General features: G+C 45.6%; 3 protein-coding genes across 3 annotated transcripts; 2 read left to right on the forward strand and 1 right to left on the reverse strand.

The window, feature by feature from the left end:
• The first annotated feature begins 22 nt into the window (after positions 1-22).
• On the forward strand, positions 23-4,711 carry btr12 (bloodthirsty-related gene family, member 12). Its single transcript, XM_086059570.1, has 8 exons — positions 23-129; positions 1,605-2,059; positions 2,121-2,312; positions 2,401-2,496; positions 3,309-3,542; positions 3,617-3,764; positions 3,852-3,878; positions 3,985-4,711. Exons 1-8 carry the CDS (start codon positions 123-125, stop codon positions 4,521-4,523), a joined length of 1,698 nt encoding a protein of 565 aa, XP_085915696.1. The 5' UTR covers positions 23-122; the 3' UTR covers positions 4,524-4,711.
• An 814-nt stretch (positions 4,712-5,525) lies between these two features.
• On the forward strand, positions 5,526-8,220 carry LOC147159996 (E3 ubiquitin-protein ligase TRIM39). The gene is made up of 6 exons (XM_086059598.1): positions 5,526-6,346; positions 6,609-6,704; positions 6,780-7,010; positions 7,095-7,242; positions 7,418-7,444; positions 7,524-8,220. The coding sequence occupies exons 1-6, from the start codon at positions 5,552-5,554 to the stop codon at positions 8,075-8,077; spliced, it is 1,851 nt and encodes a 616-aa protein (XP_085915724.1). The 5' UTR covers positions 5,526-5,551; the 3' UTR covers positions 8,078-8,220.
• A 917-nt stretch (positions 8,221-9,137) lies between these two features.
• LOC147159997 (calsequestrin-1-like) lies at positions 9,138-17,602 on the reverse strand. The gene is made up of 11 exons (XM_086059179.1): positions 17,199-17,602; positions 11,862-11,955; positions 11,569-11,669; positions 11,131-11,242; positions 10,980-11,053; positions 10,589-10,719; positions 10,468-10,513; positions 10,313-10,367; positions 10,135-10,235; positions 9,932-10,006; positions 9,138-9,829 (listed from the first exon to the last, which is right to left on the reverse strand). Exons 1-11 carry the CDS (start codon positions 17,433-17,435, stop codon positions 9,560-9,562), a joined length of 1,296 nt encoding a protein of 431 aa, XP_085915305.1. The 5' UTR covers positions 17,436-17,602; the 3' UTR covers positions 9,138-9,559.
• Positions 17,603-18,936: the final 1,334 nt, after the last annotated feature.

Consider the following 18,936-nt stretch of genomic DNA (forward strand, 5'->3'; position numbering starts at 1 on the left):
GGACGCCGCCCTCGGAGTGCGTGGGAGGGCCCCGGGCTGGCCACCGAGCTTCTGTGAGTATCTTCTGAGAGTGCGTGCGCGACCTGTCGGCTTTATTGCGAAGGGAGCGCCGTCCGGACAGCATGCAGAGTGAGTTTGAATTGACGGGACGAGGGAATTCTTTCACTATTCGTTCTAGTCCAATGCTGCGGACTATTCTTGCTGCTGTTGTTCACTTCCCCTTGTTGTGTTTCTTATGCTCAATAGGTTGCTTGACAAATGTGTTAAAGCAGAGACGCCTTACATGTTTAATACCCCAGTATGGAGAAGCTGTTTAACCCAAATGATATTTCAATGCTTATTGTTAGATGTGAATGCTCTTTTACCCCCAAATTAAGCTAAGCGCCTGATTATTTCTTGATGAAGATTTCAAATTGTTGTTATTGACTTACACGAGCAATGGAGGTTGCGCCCAGTGGAAGCTCCTGTCGGTCAACATTCCTCACATAGGTTACTACTTCCTGCTTGATTGGAGAGTGATGCACTGTAAAAATAAAAATAGGTCGTTAAACATAGAAGTCTGATGAAAATTCACCAAGTTCTTTGCATATACCAATATATGTTAAATCAAATAAAGCAACAAAATGGCAACAAGTTCACATATTCAAATTTTACACAAGTCACCTCAAAGAGTTATTCATTAACATTTGAAACATGTATTGATGTGTGAAAATGTATTATGTGCTCAAGTTACAGTAACATAATGGCTGATAGATTTTTTTACAGTGTGGCAAATGCTAATTTTATTAGTGTGAGCGTTGCTGCCACAATTTTTGTGACTTGCCAAGTACAAATCCACCCCCACCCCTTTCTTCTTTTTTTTTTTTACTGGAGTTGAATCAGAAATTCTTTTTACTTCTCCCAGAGTTATTTTTTCCTTAAAGGGGAAGACCAGTAAATATATTTCTTTACAATATGTTTATTTGCGACGCTACTAGTCTTAACACAGTATTTTGATCACTATTGCGTTAGTGAAATACAAATTAGGTTGCAAAATCCACCCGTTTTGCATCATCTCATCCATTTTGTCACTTGCTGTCAACTGAAAATGGCATCACGTGTGCTCAGGGCTTAGGTAATGACCAGTCACGTCTCAGTTTGCGTACGTCACACCAAGCTCAGAAAATACATCAGCTTTAATTGGTCCTTACCCGAGCCCTGAGCATTTTCATTTTCAGTCGACAAGTGACAAAATGGCCGCCCCCTCAAATGCATATAAACGGGTGGATTTTGCTCCCTAATTCATATTCCATGAGCACAATATTAATCCGAATGCTGTGTTTATACTAGTAGGGACTCATAGAACTTAATGTAAATACAACTTTGGACTGCATTTCCCTTTTAAGGAGAGCATGTGAATACTTTTGTCACAGTCTAGCTCAGTGATGTCCTAACTCGGTCCTCAAGGGCCGGAGTCCTGCAGGTTTTGGATGTTTCTCTTCTCCGGGTGTGTTGGAGAAGAGAATCATCCAAAACCTGCAGGACTTCGGCCCTCGAGGACTCAGTTAAGACAACACTGGTCTCGCTGGACACTGTGTTCCTCACTGCCATTTCCTTGATTCCAGGCATGAGTTCTCTGGGAGGCCGCGTCCTCAACGAGGACCAGTTCAGCTGCTCCATCTGCCTGGAAGTGTTCGTGGAACCCGTGTCCACACCATGTGGCCACAGCTTCTGCAAAGCCTGCTTGCAGGGCTACTGGAACCACAGCAAGAAGTTCCTGTGCCCCATGTGCAAGAAGAACTACACCAGGAAGCCCGAGATGAGCGTCAACAGGGTCCTGGCGGAGATCTCCTCTCAGTTTCAGGGGCTGGCGGGGGCCGAGGTGCCCGGGGTATCCACACGAGGGTCCTCGCTCAATCTGAGTTCGGAACCGGGATCCCCTGGATATGACACGGGCGAGTTTGCGCGGGCCGGAGACGTTCCCTGCGACGCTTGCATCGGCAGGAAGATGAAGGCACACAAGTCGTGTGTCAACTGTCCCGGGTCCTTCTGTGAAACTCATCTGAGACATCATAAAAAGGTACACTGGCAGTAGCAATGTGTTGACTTCCTCTCTCGTAACATGGGACTTGAAAATCCAGGTTAAGTCTTTGACGTCCCATCGCCTAATCGAGCCCACGTTCCACCTGGAGGGCAAAATCTGTAAGAAGCATGAGCGTCTTCTAGAGGTTTACTGCCGTACCGACCACGCCTGCATCTGCACCGCCTGCGCGGACTCTGTACACAAATCGCACGAGGTGGTCTCCGCAGACCACGAGTGGAAGAAGAAGATGGTTGGTGGCGCTGGCATACCGCACGTGGACCCTGGCATCATCTGCCGACGTGTGACGCTCACATGATCGCGCTGTTTTTCTCCCACAGAGCAGTCTGGGAAAGAAGCGGTCTGAGATGAAGCACCTGATTAAGGAGCGCGCTAAAAAGCTGGAGGAACTCAAGCAATCCATTAAGGTCATCAAGGTGAGACCACAGGTCACTTTTGAACTTGGCCAAGAATATCCTCATCGTAAATACATTTATCAACTTATGAACTATAGATTATTTGTATTGAAATGTCTGTCTCAGTCATTCTTGGTCTTTATCAAAATGTTTTGTCTTTCTATTGGTTCACATTGGTTTGTTCTTCTACATATATCCCCCCTTTTGGGGTCACTGACCCCAAACCAAGCTAATGTTTAATGTTTGTCTGTCCAAGTCCCAACATGGGAGCGTGGTAATCGTTGCGTCTGGGTGTAGTCATGTAGTAGAGTTTGGGTGGTATGCTGGTGGAGCTTTCAATGAAGAAAATGTTGTCATCATTCCACTCCAATGCTGTAGGTGGCGCCAAAGTCCATCACATCGCCTTTCCTGTTCCTCTCATGCTGCAAATCCTAGCGAGTCTAAGCGAGATTCAAATGTGCTCGTCCAACCAGTGCAACCAGTCTGTAGAAAAGCCTAGCGTGCTTTTGTTGGCACGGACCTGAGGAGTGTCTTTTGTGTTAGGGCTGAGCTTTTAATTGCCATTTAGTGCCTCCATTTGCGTGGAATTGTTTGTGTGTAACTTCCTGATGATTCGCTTTGTCATACATTTTTCTAAAATGTACTGTTACTTTTACTGGTGAACTTCAAGTGGGAGTTTTCAGTTTTAAAACTACTAGCAAGTGCAAATATAGCCTCACTTCACTTATGTTGACCTTGAAACTTTTGATTGGGCAACAGTTCCCTGTTGTAAACAGGAAGTGGCTATTAGCAGATATACCCACAATGTAAACACCTTCCCTTGTGTGTTGTAGACCAGTGCCCAGAAGGAGCTGGAAGAGAGCTGGCAGGTGTTTGCCGAACTGCAGCGCCTGGTTGAGCAAAGCCAGGCTGAGCTGGTGGAACTCATCGCCACAAGGCAGCGAGAGGCAGAGCGCCACGCGCAGGAGCTGGCGCGAGGCCTGGAAAACGAACTGAGTCAACTGAGGAGGCGAAGTCATGAGTTGGACACTCAGGCCCAGACCAAGGACAAAGTGGTCTTCTTGCAGGTAGGTTTTCTGTTGGACTAAAATCAACTATCCAGTTCATGGATGTGGTCATCATTTCCATTTGCTCCGGGCAGCACTTGGCCGCCTTGCCCCCACTTCCCGAGCTCACCGACTGGTCAGCGGTGAGTATCAACACGGACCTCTACATGGGGCCCATCCGCTCTTCAGTCAGCAGCCTCGTCGACAAGTTTCAGGAGGAGCTGAAAAGGTTGTACGGCAAAGGTATGTTGGTGTTGTTGCTTTTCAAACTTGAAACTGAAACTCGACCTTTTGCCTCGTCTGTAACGCAGCCTTTGTCTTGTGCCTTAGAACTCCGCAAGGTGCAGAACTACTCCAGTGAGTTACTTTGCAATTGAAGATGCCCACCTGATGGCGCTACTCACTCACATTCATGTGCCTTTTGAATTGCCATGTAGTCCCAAAATTGTTTTCTGTTGCTCAGGTGAGGTTATCCTGGACCCGGCCACCGCCCAGAAGAACCTGGTGCTGTCCGACGACGGCCGCCAGGTGAGGTACGAGGAACGCAAGACGGCTCACTCTGAAGGCCCCAAACGCTTCAGCCCGGCCCTCTTCGTCCTGGGCCGGGAGGCTCTGAGCTCAGGACGCCACTATTGGGAGGTAGACGTGACCCGCAAGACGGCCTGGACTCTGGGCGTGGCCAACGCCTCAGCCCGACGCAAGGGTGAGATCACGCTGAGTCCCACCGGCGGCTACTGGTGCCTGTGGCTGAAGAACGGCCAGGTGAAAGCACTGGCCTCCTCCCGCCTTCCTCTCACGCTGCTGTCCCAGCCCACTAAAGTGGGGATTTTCCTTGATTACGAAGGGGGCCAGGTATCCTTCTATGACGCCAAGGCCCGCCTGCACCTCTACTCCTTCGTTCACACCTTTAATGAAAATCTGTACCCCATCTTCAGCCCCTGCCTCAGCCAGGAGGGCAAGAACGCGTCCCCTCTTGCCATCACACCCGTCAAACATACCTGACTTTGATCAGGGTTGCAAAGGGGTGGAAAAGTTCCAGGATGTTTCCGATGATTTTTCATGCTAATTTATATGGGAAGTTTGGAATTGGAGATCAAAGTTTCTTGACTATGTGATCATTAATCTCAAACTACGGTGGTCTGAATATGTTGACTTGCTTTTGTTTGAATAAAGATGCCTTCATACTTGTAGACCTGAGAGATAACACCTAGCATCGTTTATTTGTTTTGTCCTTCCGAGGGCCTTTCCATGCTTGTGTATCTGGGTTAAGGGGAGGGGGATGTATTTTGGGTCGTAGGTGTGTGTGTGTGTGTGTTGGTTGCAGCTGGTTTCATGTGTCAGTGCACAGCCGGGCTTCGAAGCAACTGGTGAGTCTTCAGGTCTTTATGACAAGTGTGTCTTCTGCTTCTTCTTGTTCCCTTTGGTTTCATTTTTGCCGTTTATTCGCATCAGTCAAAAGCGCCATGACAATTACGATTACTACACGAGTCTGTAATCGGCGAGTCTCGGGTCTTTTGGTTTAGCTCCAGCTGCCAGCTACTTAAATGTTAACACTTCCACAAGGAAGGCTAGGGTCAAACTTTAAGTCGGGACCTATTTTATGAAAGGTATTTGTGCTTAGCCGTAATCCTGGATTAAGTGTTTGGGTCTCCATTAACTTTCTTATCTGGAGTTAGGGTATTAAAAACACAACCAATTATCTTTGCATTTCAAATACATTTAAATCTAATAACAGTTACCTAAAAATAAAGATGATACCAAAAAAATAAAAAAATTGTCACAAATTTGTCCATGTCTAGTTAATTGAAATGGTCTTGTCATGGGCCAATATGACCACAATTCTCTTTCTGTTGAATGTATAAAATATAGCAGTGACTTCATTTGACTTGCTTGAGTTCTGCCGCAGTAATTTGGGACTCACTCAAAACTTGAAGGTTAAGACTTGAGACTTCTGACTTAACCGCCACTTCCGCATCTAACCCTCACAACGTCGCTGTCACAGCAGGTGGGAAAAAGGCTGCTCGGTTAAAATGACGCTGCCTCTCCGCCGTGCAGGGATGTCATCCCCCGGGAACCTCTCGGAAGAGCAGGTCCACTGCTCCATCTGCTTAGATGTCTTCACCAATCCGGTGTCCATCCCGTGCGGACACAACTTCTGCCAGGCTTGCATCCTGGGATACTGGAAGAGCAGCCCGCTTTACCAGTGTCCCATGTGCAAGAAGTCCTTCTACAAGAGGCCTGACATAAGCGTTAACACGGTCTTGAGGGAGATTGCCGAGCAGTTCAAGGAGATGCGGCTGAAGAGTGCGGCGGGGAAGGCAGGAAAAGGGAATCGGTGGACCGTGGAAAGGCGCAGGGAAGAGGACGAGGAGAGGCTTTTGGACGATGAGCGTGACGAGGAGATGAAGCCCAAGGAAAAGGACGTCAGTGGAGGTGAAACTGATGCGACACCATACTTGAATAAACCTCCAGAGTCGCCGCCCGCGTCGCCACCTCCAGCATCTCCGCCTCCAGCAACTTCCGCCTGGCAAGAGGTCCTCTGTGACGTTTGCCTCGGTGAAGGTCGTCCCAAAGCCGTGAAATCCTGCCTGGTGTGTCTGACCTCCTACTGCGAGGAGCACCTGAAGTCTCACGCCACCAGGTTCACCAAACACGAGCTAATAGAGCCTGTGGCCAACATGGAGGACCGCATGTGCCCCAAGCACCAGCGCCTCCTGGAGCTTTTCTGCAAGAAGGACCAGACATGCGTGTGTGTCCTGTGCACGGAGACAGACCACCGGGCGCACTACACCGTTCCCGTTGAGCGCGAATGGACCGAGAAAAGGGTGAGTGAAGACGAGAAAAACTGAGATGAGGGATACGCCGAGTTATCTGTTCCAGAAAGACAGGTAAGACCGGTCAAACTGATTCTGCTCAAAAGAAGTCAACTCAGGGTTCAGGTTTAGACTCAGAGGCCCTGATTTACAAAGATCCCAAATATCGAGCCCTAAATTGCAGGTTTCCTTGACAGTTTGTTCACGCCCATCGTGTGTTGAGCCGCCTCCTGGTGTAGCCCCATGATTACTCCGGCTGTTGATGTTGTTATAGGCGCAGCTGAAAAAGGTCCAAGTGGATGTCGAGCAGTTGATCCAGGACAGAGTAAGAAAGGTGGAGGACATTAAACGCTCAGTCGAGCTCAACAAAGTAAGAACTTGAGCACACGTTCACAACACTTTCAGTTTCAAGCTACTTCTGAGTTTGTACTGCTCGTGACGGCAGGCAAGTGCCAAGAAAGAGACGGAGGAGATCATACAGGTCTTTTCTGACCTGGTGCGCTCCATCCAGAAGACTCAGGCTGACGTGGTCGCGGCCGTCGAGGAGAAACAGAGGCGCACGGAGAGCCGAGCCCAGGATCTGGTCGCCAAGCTGGAGCGTGAGATCGAGGAGCTGAGAAGGCGCGGCGTTGACCTGGAGAACATGGACAGGACTGACCACATTCACTTCTTGAAGGTGCGGGATGATGTGGAAATTGCCGGTGTTCCATGATTTTCCAGTTTCCTGAAGATGGTTCTCTATGCGTTTTTGCTTCTGTAGAACTTTCCAGCTATGAGCGCCACCCCGCCCATCCATGACTGGACCGACACAAACGTTCCTACTGATGTCAGCGTCGGCTTGATCAGGACAGCTGTGTCCAAACTGGAAACCACTTTCAAGCAAATGGTGGACAAGCTGGCAGACAGAGGTACCACAATTTGGGACCAAGACAGTCCCTCCACTAAAAATGCCTTTTCAATTGATTAGGGTGTAAACAATGATGAATGATTCTAAATGCAGCAATTGCATTCTGAATCATTCAGCATCTTAGGGATTTGTTTATAGTGGACTACACACCTTATCCTGCTCTCCTTTCCCTGCAGAGATCCAGAAGGTTCTAAAGTACACAGGTATGCTACAATGTCCCATTCCCCCACCTGCGCCCCCCTTTCATACCGCCTGATTAACTAACCTTCCTTCCCTTCATAGAGGACGTGACTTTGGACCCGGACACCGCCAACCCGTGGCTGCAGCTGTCCCAGGACAGGCGGCAAGTGCGTCACCTCGGGGCGTGGCAGGACCTCCCAGACCATCCCGACCGCTTTGACACGGTGGTTATCGTCCTGGGCCGAGAGGGCTTCACCTCCGGCAGACACTACTGGGAAGTCCAGGTAGGCGAGAAAGACGACTGGTACCTGGGCGTGGCCAAGTCGTCCGTCAAGAGGAAGGGCCGCATCTCTGTGAGCAGTGCTCACGGGTACTGGGCCCTTGCCATGAAGAAGGGTCAAGGGTACCGCGTGTCCACCGTGCCGCCACTTTCGCTGGAGCTCAACCCCAAACCAAACAGGGTGGGAGTGTTCGTGGACTACGAAGAGAGTCAAATATCCTTCTACGACGTCAGGGCTCGCACGCATCTTTACACTTTCACTGACAGGCTAACTGAAAAGGTTCTGCCGTTTTTCTACTTGTACTGCTGTGACAAAGCGTCCGACACCGTCGTCATCTGTCCTGTTGCGGAGAAAGCCCTGATTCAGCAAAGCTAGAATGAGGTGACAAAAGCACCCGCACTCGGTTCTTAAGTCAAAGTATTGATATATCAACTACATGAAGTACAGATGCGGAAATGTACTGAAGTACGCAAGAAAATAAAACATTTTATTGTCATTTACATTATATTCATTGATAACTTGGCACCACAGAAAAAAACTGTTTCCATATCCTATTAAATTGTATAGTGCTTGTAGAAAGAATGCAATTTTAAGAGCAATTTTGTTTTAATGGTGTGCTTTGTCTTTCCTGATGAACACAAAAATCCAATACATAATTTGAAAAAACTCCAATCTTTGTGTTGTTTGTATTTTATTTTACACAGTGGACTTTATTTCTGGGCGACTGGTTACCATGTCCGCCTCCCAGTGCTGAGCACGTGTGATCGAGTCCAGGCTTCGGCCTTCCTGGGTGGAGTTTGCATGTTCTCCCCGTGCCTGCGTGGGTTTTCTCCGGATACTCCGGTCTCCTCCAACATTCCAAAGACATGCATGGTAGGTTAATTGAACACTCGAAATTGTCCCTAGGTGTGTTTGAGGGGGTGGATGGTTGTTTGCCCTGTGATTGGCTGGCAACCAGTTCAAGGTGTACCCTGCCGACTGCCCGAAGCCGGCTAGAATAGGCTCCAGCACCCTCGCGACCCTTGTGAGGGAATTGACTATGTTTACATGCAGTCAATATTCATTCGGGATGGATGGATGGATGGATGAAAGGGCTATTGACTTAGTTGTCAACACGCACATATACAGTGCTTAAAAGGGACATCAAATGTCTACACACCCCTGTTCATATGTCAGATTTGTGTGATATACAAAAATGAGAGTAAGGTAAACCCTGCTAAAAAAACAAAACAAATATTTGCTTTCTACTGTGCTGCAAGAAAAAAAGACAAGTAAAAGAGCTGCATTTTGATATAGGAGTAGATTGAGTTGTGAGCTAAGTCACAAAAGGTGCAAAAGTATTACCATAATCAAAAAAAGAAATGAGTGTCTATTTTTTACAAAGTACCAAATCATTGTAGAAAGAACGACAAGCAAGCCTGTTTGTTTCTTTTTGGTGTTTTTTTTATTTTTATTTTAAAGTAGAGAGCAGAAAAAGCTACTTTATGAAAAAATTTCCAGGATCATTTTAAGACACTCCAGGAATCGAGTTGGTTTGTTTAGAATTGTCTTTACTAGTTTGACACACTTTACATGAAGTGACTATTTCTGAGCTCTGGTCATGTTACTACACAAGGTACAAAATGCTAGCGCAGTCCGCGTGCTAAGCAAACCCATGGTTTCATTTAGTGACGGATGTGAGCGCCTCCCACTGGCTCCTCATATTCGGCCGCACAGGAAGTGACAAAATAAATCCTCCTCACTGTTACAACTGGACTGAAAGACGGTTGGCATGTTTTTATCCATCGTTGTCATTGTGATTTTTGCCAGAAACTATTTTTAATGTAACAACTGGACTGTAAGACAGTTGGGATGTTTCTATTCATCGTCGTCATCATCATCGTCATCGTCATCGTCATCGTCATCGTCATCGTCATCGTCATCGTCATCATCATCATCATCGTCATCGTCATCGTCATCGTCATCGTCATCGTCATCATCATCATCGTCATCCTCGTCATCCTCGTCATCCTCGTCATCATCGTCAGGGTCGATCTTTCCCGAGAGGACGTCCTCAATCCAGCGCTCCAGCTTGTCCGCCGAGGGCATTTCATCGTGGTCGTCCATTTCCATCCACACGCTGTCAGCCTGCCAAAAGAAGAGCAGGAAGAAAAAGACGAAGAGCAGCAGCATCAAGAAGTGAGCGTCATCCGTCAAAATCCGTGCACAGGAACAACAAAGACTGCTTACGTCCTCCACGTCAACTACGCCGATTTGGGGGGATGACAGCTCGATGCGGAAGGTCTTCTCCCAGTACGGAACCAGCTGAGAAAAAGCACACACGTGACGGCACAATCACAGCCATTAGACCAGGTGTTCTTAAGGATTTTTTCTTTCTTCCATTGGACCGCTGCATTAAACGCAACGGGTCCAGTGTTTGTGTGCCAGCCTACCAGGGGGAAGTTGTCAGGGTCGATCCAGATGATGCTCAAATTGGGATCATCTGTGTTCTCACGCGCCACCTCCTTCAGGATCTCCAGGAACTCAAAACCATCTAATGATTCCAAAATAAAAATAAGGTAGTCAGGTGGGATCGGTGGGTCCGATTGATGGGATACATCGGACTCTTACCTGGATCGTCTTCCTCGGCGAAGGCCACAATGTGCTCACCGTCGATGTCGTCCTCCTGGTGTTAGAACGTTTTCAGGCCGATATGGAACGAATGCTCAAAGGGCTTTCCATTCTCGATTGGTGGACAGGAAGTGTGTATTTAAAGATGTTCTTACCCAGATCTCGTACATGCTGTGAGGTTGCAGCTTCCTCAAAGTGGGTCTGAAATGTAGGGAACAAGACACAGTGACTCATTTGTCCATTGGCGGTGATTGGGTTTAAGGTTTGAACTTTAACCTGTCGTGCTGCTCGATGTACTCAACCAGCTCGGCCTCGGTGTACGGCTTTCCGGGAATGGTGACGGATTCCTCCATGAAGGGCTCGTAGAAATCCACCTCGTTCATCTTTAGCTTCAGTTTCTTGGCGAGCTAAAGCGAGACAGAGAAGAACCTCTGAGGCACTTAAACAATCTGTGCATCAAACGTTCGTACCATTTTCAGATTCAGATTACTTTATAGTGATCTCTAAAAGGCCAATTCCCCAGTCAAAACCGGTCTAAGAACGGGAAGCCTGACGGGTCACCTTTCAGCGCCCCAATGTTTTTAAACGTATTTTTATTTTCATTTGGTAATGGAAAGAATGATTGATACTCATTGCTCTGAACGAGAGAAGCCTTTGCGCTGCAAACCTTGGGGTCGAAGATGGCAAAGAATTTGATGAAGGGGTGAAACTCCTCAGCTGCGTCGTCAAACTCGATGAAATCTGCAAAAGACGTCAGGGCTGAAAGGATGGTGCCGGCGGCTCGAGCCTTCCTTTGCGTTCTTGCGTCGTTCACCTACGAGCAGATTTCTTGCTCTTGAAGTAGCCCACCAGCTTGATGACCTCGTCCATGTTGTGGAAGCCCTTCAGCTCCCGCTCATTGTCGATGATCTCCACGGGCTCGTCCATCACCTGAGGCGCCCGACGTTGGGAGAACCGTTATAGTACAGATAAAAGCAAATTTCGCCGCGACGTCACTCGTATTTTCTATGAGGGTGCAACTACAAACCCTTCCATGTCATCTATCTTGTTTGTAAAACGATTTACAACAATTCTTATTTAAGGAACTGGATTAAACAAACCCCTTATGGGCACACAAACGCAAATGCATGTAGTCTCTGACTTTTCTGAAACCCGGAAGTACCCTGGCGCCGATGGCTACCAAACATTCTGAAATGTCCCTGAAGGATTCTGCAACTTAGCACACGCCAAGCCCAAGCGGGCTGTTTCTCGCTTACGTCATAGAGGAACTCCACCAGGGTGTCAGCGGTCAGCTCGCCGTCATACTCGATGATCTCGTTGTTTGCGAAGATGTAGACGCTCTCCACCTCATCCAGGCCTGGCGGGAGGATGAGTTGAGGTGGTTCAAGCAATTGGATTGATAATTCGTTAGCCAAATCGAGAACATTGATATCCCGCTCAGTTCAAATTTCAACATGACTGTTGAGACTTACTTACGAATTACTCGCACCTTTTAGTAGTTTTCATTTGACAGTTCAGTTGACGTGTGTAACGAGAGAAAGAAGCCTACCGAGCTTTTTGGCCACAGAGCTGTCTTTCTTCTCATCCACAAGGCCAAATCCGATGTCTTCATCTTCAAGATCAGCCAGAACTTGGGCTGCGAGCTGTGGAGAAAAGATTAGGAATGATAGGGGGGAGGGGTGGGACGAAGGTGCGTCATGAGCCGTCGGACTGTAAAGTCGTCACCAAAGTACAATTACTTAGTTACTGGATTTAAGTTGATTTTTCAGGTTTGTGGATTTTACTCTTTGACTCTACATTTCAAAGCATACAATATACAGCTGCTATACAAAGTCTTTATATCCTGAATGTATGGAAGGCCAAAACTGCCAAAATTCAAAATAAATAAATGACTAAGGGTGAGAAGCTCGGTCATCCGGGAGGGACTCCGTGTCAAGCCGCTACTCCTCCGCGTTGAGAGGAACCAGTTGAGGTGGCTCGGGCATCTGGTTCGGATGCATCCTGGACGCCTCCCTGGAGAGGTGTTCCGGGCATGTCCCACCGGCGGGAGGCCCCGGGGACGACCCAGGACACACGCTGGAGAGACTATGTCTCTCGGCTGGCCTGGGAACGCCTTGGGATCTCGCTGGAGGAGCTGCTGCCCCCGCGACCCGACCCAGGATAAGTGGTAGATGATGGATGGATGGATAGATAAATGACTAAATGAATAAAGAAATTACTAAAAGTGAAAATAAAAACGGATATAAAAAATACAATTCAAAAATTTAATAAAAAAATAATTAATATAAATGGAAATAAAAATAACCCAAATATATATACATAAATACATTTATTTTCACTTTTATTCATTTATGTATTTATTTAGTCATTTTGAATTTTGGCAGTTTTGGTCCATATTGCCAGGACGAAATGTTATTCAAATGAGGGGCCGGTCCTGAGCGTGTCTTGGGTAGGACTCCGCTGTTGCAAACTGCCTTTCATTTGACGAGTGAGCAGGTGACCTAGTGATGGGCATGACAGTTCTTTTAAGTGAACTGAATCTTTTGAATCAGTTCATTAAAAAGAACCGTTCTAAAGATTCGTTCATCGAATCGTTCGTCTACGCCCCAACCCCCGGCGGAGTCCAGCCCAAGACACGCTTAGGACCGCCCCCTCCTTTGAATAACATTTCGTCCTGGCAATATGGACCAAACTGCCAAAATTCAAAATAAATGAATGAATGACTAAAAAAATAACTAAATTACAACAAGTGAAAATAAAAACAAAATAAAAAATATAATATAAATTTTATATATATATATAATTTCCATTTATATATATTTTTTAATTTTAATTTTCGAATTCTTTTTTTATATAATTTTTTATTTTGACTTTTATAGTCATATATTTATTTTGAATTTTGGCAGTTTTGGGCTTCCATATGAATGAACCAATCACGTTCAACCATGCCACCATTCAAAGTGCCTCTGATTAAGACCAAAATAAAAGTGCCATTTGGTTCACCATTCCAATTTGCGCTTCTTTTGCCACCTCCGCTAACTTCCAGGGTAAGATCGCCGTCACTTCCCGTCCACCTCAAGACCTTAAAAGCAAAAGCTTTGGACTGCTGCCTTGCACTTTCTAAATCGGAGCGAAACCGGAGCTAACAATTGACAGCCGCCACCCGCCCCCCGCCGGAAACCCCCAAGCACTCACAAGAGAAAGGGAGGTCTTGGCAAGGGGCTCAATTTGAGGCGCTGTAACAGGTGCTTCTCTACCTGCAGGTTAGAGTGCACAAACTTGTTTCCTATTGGTCCGTCACGTTTAACTCGTGAAATTAAACACGGCATGTATCAAAAAGTTACGAGAAAAACGTGCTTCTTTTTAAAGTTTCAACATGTGATGTTGCGTGTTTACGCTTAGCTTACACCAAGACCCTTGTTAGAAGGAAAGAAAACTTGGCCGTCCGTGTGTGTCCCAGCCCCCTCGACTCGAGCATATTTGTAACGGGGGTATTTGGAGGAGATGTGAATGTACATCCCGCCGCTATTTAAGGCCTTGAAGAAGGCACGATGAAGGCAGAAAAGCATTCCTTACAGAAGTAGGCCAGGCCAAGACGCACCTGACTCGCTCACGTCCGTCGTGTCTGATTGACAGGTGAACGTCTTAGCTTAGCTCCCACATTCAAGTGCCACAGTCAATAGCTTACTACCACAATATACATGTTCTTCATCTGTGTACATATTTTGGGAACCAATGTACATATTTGTAGATCTGTAAAGGTGTCCATTTTGTCTCCCGAAGTACATAATTTTATTTGAATTTTGGTGTCTGTGTTTCTAGATTAGTCGACCTTACAAATTTTGTTCATTTCTGTGCATATTTAATTATTGCGACAAATCAATGTCTTCACGTAGAAGAAAAGCATTCTAAATGCCATCTGAGTAAATTTGTTGTTTCAGAAATGCGTATCAAACTGGTAACCCCTTAATTAATATATACAGTGGTCCCTCACTACTTCGCTGTTCACTATATCGCTTAATTGTATTTGGGTCCAAAATTCCTATATTACGGGGTTTACCTTGGGTTGTACCTCGCTATATTGCGGAATTTTCTGAGAAATTATTTTTCTTTTTTATGCTCTCTACTTTGCGGAAATTCACCTGGCATGGGTTGGCGTGGAACGTAACACCTGCGAAAAGTGAGGGAACACTGTAATGTGTATATATAAATGTAATGTATATATAAATATATATTTTATTTATTATTTAGTCACAATTTCATGCATTTCATATTTTTTTCCAAAAATCTATTGTTTTGGTCAGTTCACATGTGTGAGTGTTATTCTGACAAATTATTGACCAATCTTAAGTGTTGAAAACGTCTTGCTTCCTTTGTTGATGTAATGGTAATGGTTGAACAAACATGTTATCTATTATTAGCGTTATATTATTTTACAGACAACTTATCTTTGTTGTTAATAATGGATATATATATTTGGCACTCTACCAATCTGTAGCCTAATGTAAATATTTCAAAGCTTACAGTATCTGTATTTTTTCCTTAATATATGTTTTGACTTGTGACAATTTTTTGGGTAAATGGGAAGTCAAGTCAAATTATTATTATTATTTTTTTTACAAAAATATGTTCTATGTGCCCCAACTAGTCTTTTTTTTTTTTTTTTTTGGAGAGTACCCCCACTAGTCTAAATACGACATTCTGATTAATATTTTATATGTTTGTGGAATATGAATTAAGCCGCAAAAGCCACTTTTTTATCCATTCAGCAGGCGGCCATTTTGCCACTTGCTGTCGACTGAAAAATACGTCACATTGCCTTAGCGCTCAGGTAAGGACCAATCACGGCTCAGCTTGTCAACATCACACCAAACTTAGAAAACAGGTGAGCCATGATTGGTCGTTACCTGAGTCCTGCACAACTGTGATGTCATTTTCAGCCCGCTGAATGGGTAAAAACGGGTGGATTTTGCGGCTAATGCGCTAAATAAACATAGCAGCAACAAGCATAGAACATATTATCTATTTTCTTAACCGCTTATTCCTCACAAGAGTTGCGTGGGTGCTGGAGCCTATACATATTATTATAAAAAAATATATTTACTTGACTACAAATGTAATAGATGGCACATGTTTATGGATCTACTACTATATATAGCCCTGTGTACATACATATCTTTGTAAACGGATGTACAGTATCTATATGCTGAGAATCTTAGTTAAACAGCTTTACACACACAGTAAATTAATAATAGCTTCTGACACATACCCGCACACACACACGGACACACGTGCAGCTGGCTATTATACAACATCATGAAAGATGCATGTGAATCAATAATGGCGCATAAAAAGCTGGACTGCCTGAGAGTGGCCACCAGCTGACGCACTCTCGTCCCTATCCAGGTTTAATCGGGAAGTTAAAGAGGCCTTAAATCTCCTCATTGGACCTGACGGCGAGGTCACATGGGGCAGATGATGCAACACAAGCTGGTCCACAAACTCACTGCCAAACGGATGATGTCACCTCGGCCTTTTGGCCAGGTTGAGTTGGGTCGTTGCCACGGTTACGCAGCTCCACAACCTCCCCATTTTGCAACTGCAAGGTGACTACGTAATGTGTATAATGTGTTCACATAGCAGCATCTTAAATTTAGCTGTGGGCCACTTACATCATCTGAGACGCACACGATGAATCAGTGAGCCACGCGCAAGTCCTGGAAGCCGGGGATTCTCAAACGTTTTGGGTCCAGAGAAAAAGAAATTCGTCCAAGGACCCTCAAATCCAAATGTCAATTAAACATGTGGATACCAAAATGTTAGGAATTTGAAAAAAGGCCCATTTACGCTATCCTCATCATTTGTATTTTATTCTGGAAAAGATGCCTCTGTAGGTTTGTTGTATTGGTATGTTGGTATGTGTTTTTAAAAATGATGCCCCATAATCATTTATTGCAAATAATTGTACAATTTTGAGAAGCCCAGCTGTAAGTTCCTCACAAAGCAGGTGTCGAGAACATGGCAACATCATACCTCTCACCTCATCTTGCCAAATGAGCTTCTGTTTGAATAATAATTTTTAACCTCCATTTTTGCTGGCAGAAAGAAACGAAAAAGAAACTTGGCAACATGAAATGTTCTGTTGGTCATCCTGCATGTGCTTTGGTCACCATAGCAACAGCCTGATTTCCCTCCCAGGGTGCCAAACGGCAGACAAAAAAAAAAAGAACAAAAGTGAAAACAGCATTCAATGCAGATGCTAGGTTAGCATTAGCATGTAGCCTTCAGCATCAGGGTTAGCTAACGATGGCTGCCAGGTAAGTATGCGACATCTGCCCAGGATGAGGAATAGTGGAAAGTAACCAAGTACAAGTACTCAGGTTTCTGTACTCCAATGAAGTATTTTGTTTTGCCATTCCTCATTGGTTGACTAATTTAAGAGAATTGTTTGATGTTGTTGAAGGTGAATGTAGCCTACTGTGTGTTTTGCCATTTACCAGCCTAAAAAAACCGCAAGCTTCTCACCCTCAAAAATTCTCTGTCCAATCTTAAAGTTGAATTTCTTTCCGTTGGTATCATTAGCAAATTTAGCATAGCTGTTCAATTGTATCCAAGTGCTTATGCGGGGCCTGTTTTCAATTCAGTCCTGATTATCCTGTTACAGGTTAGCTTAGTCCAGCGATTTTGTTTATCTTCTAAGTACAAATGCTACGCAAGTTGGAGTACGGTTTTGGAATTTAGCTATGGCTCAAGAGCTGGGCCAATCCCCAGGCCAGCCTCCTGATTGACGGTAACCACGCAGTGCCACAAAATCCATCCACAGCCGTCAGACCCCAACGGCAACTCAGAATCCTCAAATCCTGAATCCTTCCTCCGGCCAACCCACCTCCAGAGCCACCTCCTCGATCTGGAGCTGTTTGATGGCGTTGCGGTCCCCATGCACGTTTTTGTGGTAGTAGATGACCATCACATCGTACTTCTTCATGATGGACTTGTAGTTCTTGGTGCTGAGGTCGTGAACGCGGTCCTTGCCGTCGTACTGTGGGATTTGCAGGCCATTTTCGCAAGACGCCAGGGCCCCCAAGGAGAGGAAGACCCCCAATATCGCCCAGCCCCACTTCATGGCTATTGTCCTCTCCTCCGCTCTGAACCTTGACTTAATGGTCCCGAAAACCAAGTCTGCTTCCTGTCCCCGCTGGCAAGAGAAGAGCAGGACCGACAGCAAGCGGCTGCCTTTAAGAAGCGCTTCCACGTGGATTTGCTGACCACACGGGGCGGGGGGCTTCGCTCCTCCAAGAGACAAGCTGGAAGAGCTGCCAAAAATGTCACAATTAGAAGGGAGTGGGGGGGGGGGTGTAGTTTGCACGGCAAAGCACCTGTTGTAAGTCTCTTGTCGGGGGAAGCGTACCGTCTCGTCCGACGAAAGAAGACCCCGAAGCCCGGCGTGCCTTTCCCATATTAAGTTTGGCCGAGCTGCCAGAGTCCCACTAAAAATAAAACCTCTGCGGGACAACGCTGTGGACAGGACGCTGTCCATGGACACAAGGCCACGGAGTCAACTTACAGGAAATCGGGGGCCGAGCCCAAACCAAAAACCGCCAGTAATTCGCGACTCTCCTAAAAACATTCCCAACTGCCAATAAAGTCTAACTTGCAAGTTCACGTCTTTCCACTTGAGTAGCATCATATCTGAAACTTGCTCATAACTTGAATTTTGGCTCACAACACCAAGCAAAAAAAAGTCACGGTTCCAATTGTGATGATGACGTCAACATTTGAAAATGGCTTCAATCTTCCAATCATATTTCAAATTGCTCCTTACAGGGCCAGACAATGAAGTCAGCTGTCCTCTGATTGGTTGGTCAGAGCAAAGCTGTTTAACAAATAACAAGCAAACAAAGCAGCTGCGATCTTCAATACTCCATGGTCGGTATGATGTGTTTTATTGAAATCTTTAGTTTTTATCATGTTATTGGATAAATAGTTATCATGAACCACTCCATATTTGATGTTTTTTTTGCAATTATAGTGGTTATGTTAAGAGGATGGATAAGGTCCACCAGATTAAGAAGATTAACAAAAGCACAGCCCTCCCACTGCTATCATTTTTGTCCAACAATTCAATCAGTTCTCCATTAGGAAGCCCCACCCACTCAAATGTTTCATCACTGAGGTAAACAGCGCCCTCTTATGGCGGACGCACACTCTCCTCTGTTTCCTCCTCTTTCCATCAACAACGCGGCGGATGAGGTCCTGAGACTGTTGCCACGGCGACAGAGCTCCAAACGACGTTTTAACACACTAACGCCGATGCGTGTTGAGGAGCGGCGACAGAACACGGTGGAGTGAAGTGGAGCCTCTGAGCACACTGACACATCCGAGTCAGGGTGCTAATGAGCCCGAAGCAGAGTTGTCACTTTAGCGTTTAGTGCCAGACTGAACAACTTTTTCAGACTCTTTTTTTTAAGCGCCTATAGTCAAAATTTTTGTTAGTTTTGAAATTTGAATAGAAACCTAAAGGAACTTTTTATTTATTTATTGAAATTGCATGCTGCGTAATGTTAATATAACAATTAAACTAATGTACACTACCAAATTTCAATGTCATTAAAAAAATATATTTT

Source organism: Leptonotus elevatus, chromosome 17 (genome assembly GCF_054856555.1).
Source record: "Leptonotus elevatus isolate MCC_2025b chromosome 17, RoL_Lele_1.0, whole genome shotgun sequence".
Classification (NCBI taxonomy): domain Eukaryota; kingdom Metazoa; phylum Chordata; class Actinopteri; order Syngnathiformes; family Syngnathidae; genus Leptonotus; species Leptonotus elevatus.

Excerpts from the sequence above, each read along its gene's own strand:
- btr12 (XM_086059570.1), top strand. Across the intron at positions 2,497-3,308 it reads AATCCATTAAGGTCATCAAG|ACCAGTGCCCAGAAGGAGCT; the intron begins GTGAGACCACAG and ends TGTGTGTTGTAG. Across the intron at positions 3,543-3,616 it reads ACAAAGTGGTCTTCTTGCAG|CACTTGGCCGCCTTGCCCCC; the intron begins GTAGGTTTTCTG and ends TGCTCCGGGCAG.
- LOC147159996 (XM_086059598.1), top strand. The coding sequence starts at position 5,552 with ATGACGCTGCCTCTCCGCCGTGCAGGGATGTCATCCCCCGGGAACCTC. Across the intron at positions 7,011-7,094 it reads ACCACATTCACTTCTTGAAG|AACTTTCCAGCTATGAGCGC; the intron begins GTGCGGGATGAT and ends TTGCTTCTGTAG. Across the intron at positions 7,243-7,417 it reads GGACAAGCTGGCAGACAGAG|AGATCCAGAAGGTTCTAAAG; the intron begins GTACCACAATTT and ends CTTTCCCTGCAG.
- LOC147159997 (XM_086059179.1), bottom strand. The coding sequence starts at position 17,435 with ATGAAGTGGGGCTGGGCGATATTGGGGGTCTTCCTCTCCTTGGGGGCC. Across the intron at positions 11,670-11,861 it reads CTCTGTGGCCAAAAAGCTCG|GCCTGGATGAGGTGGAGAGC; the intron begins GTAGGCTTCTTT and ends TCCTCCCGCCAG. Across the intron at positions 10,368-10,467 it reads ACAGCATGTACGAGATCTGG|GAGGACGACATCGACGGTGA; the intron begins GTAAGAACATCT and ends TTCTAACACCAG.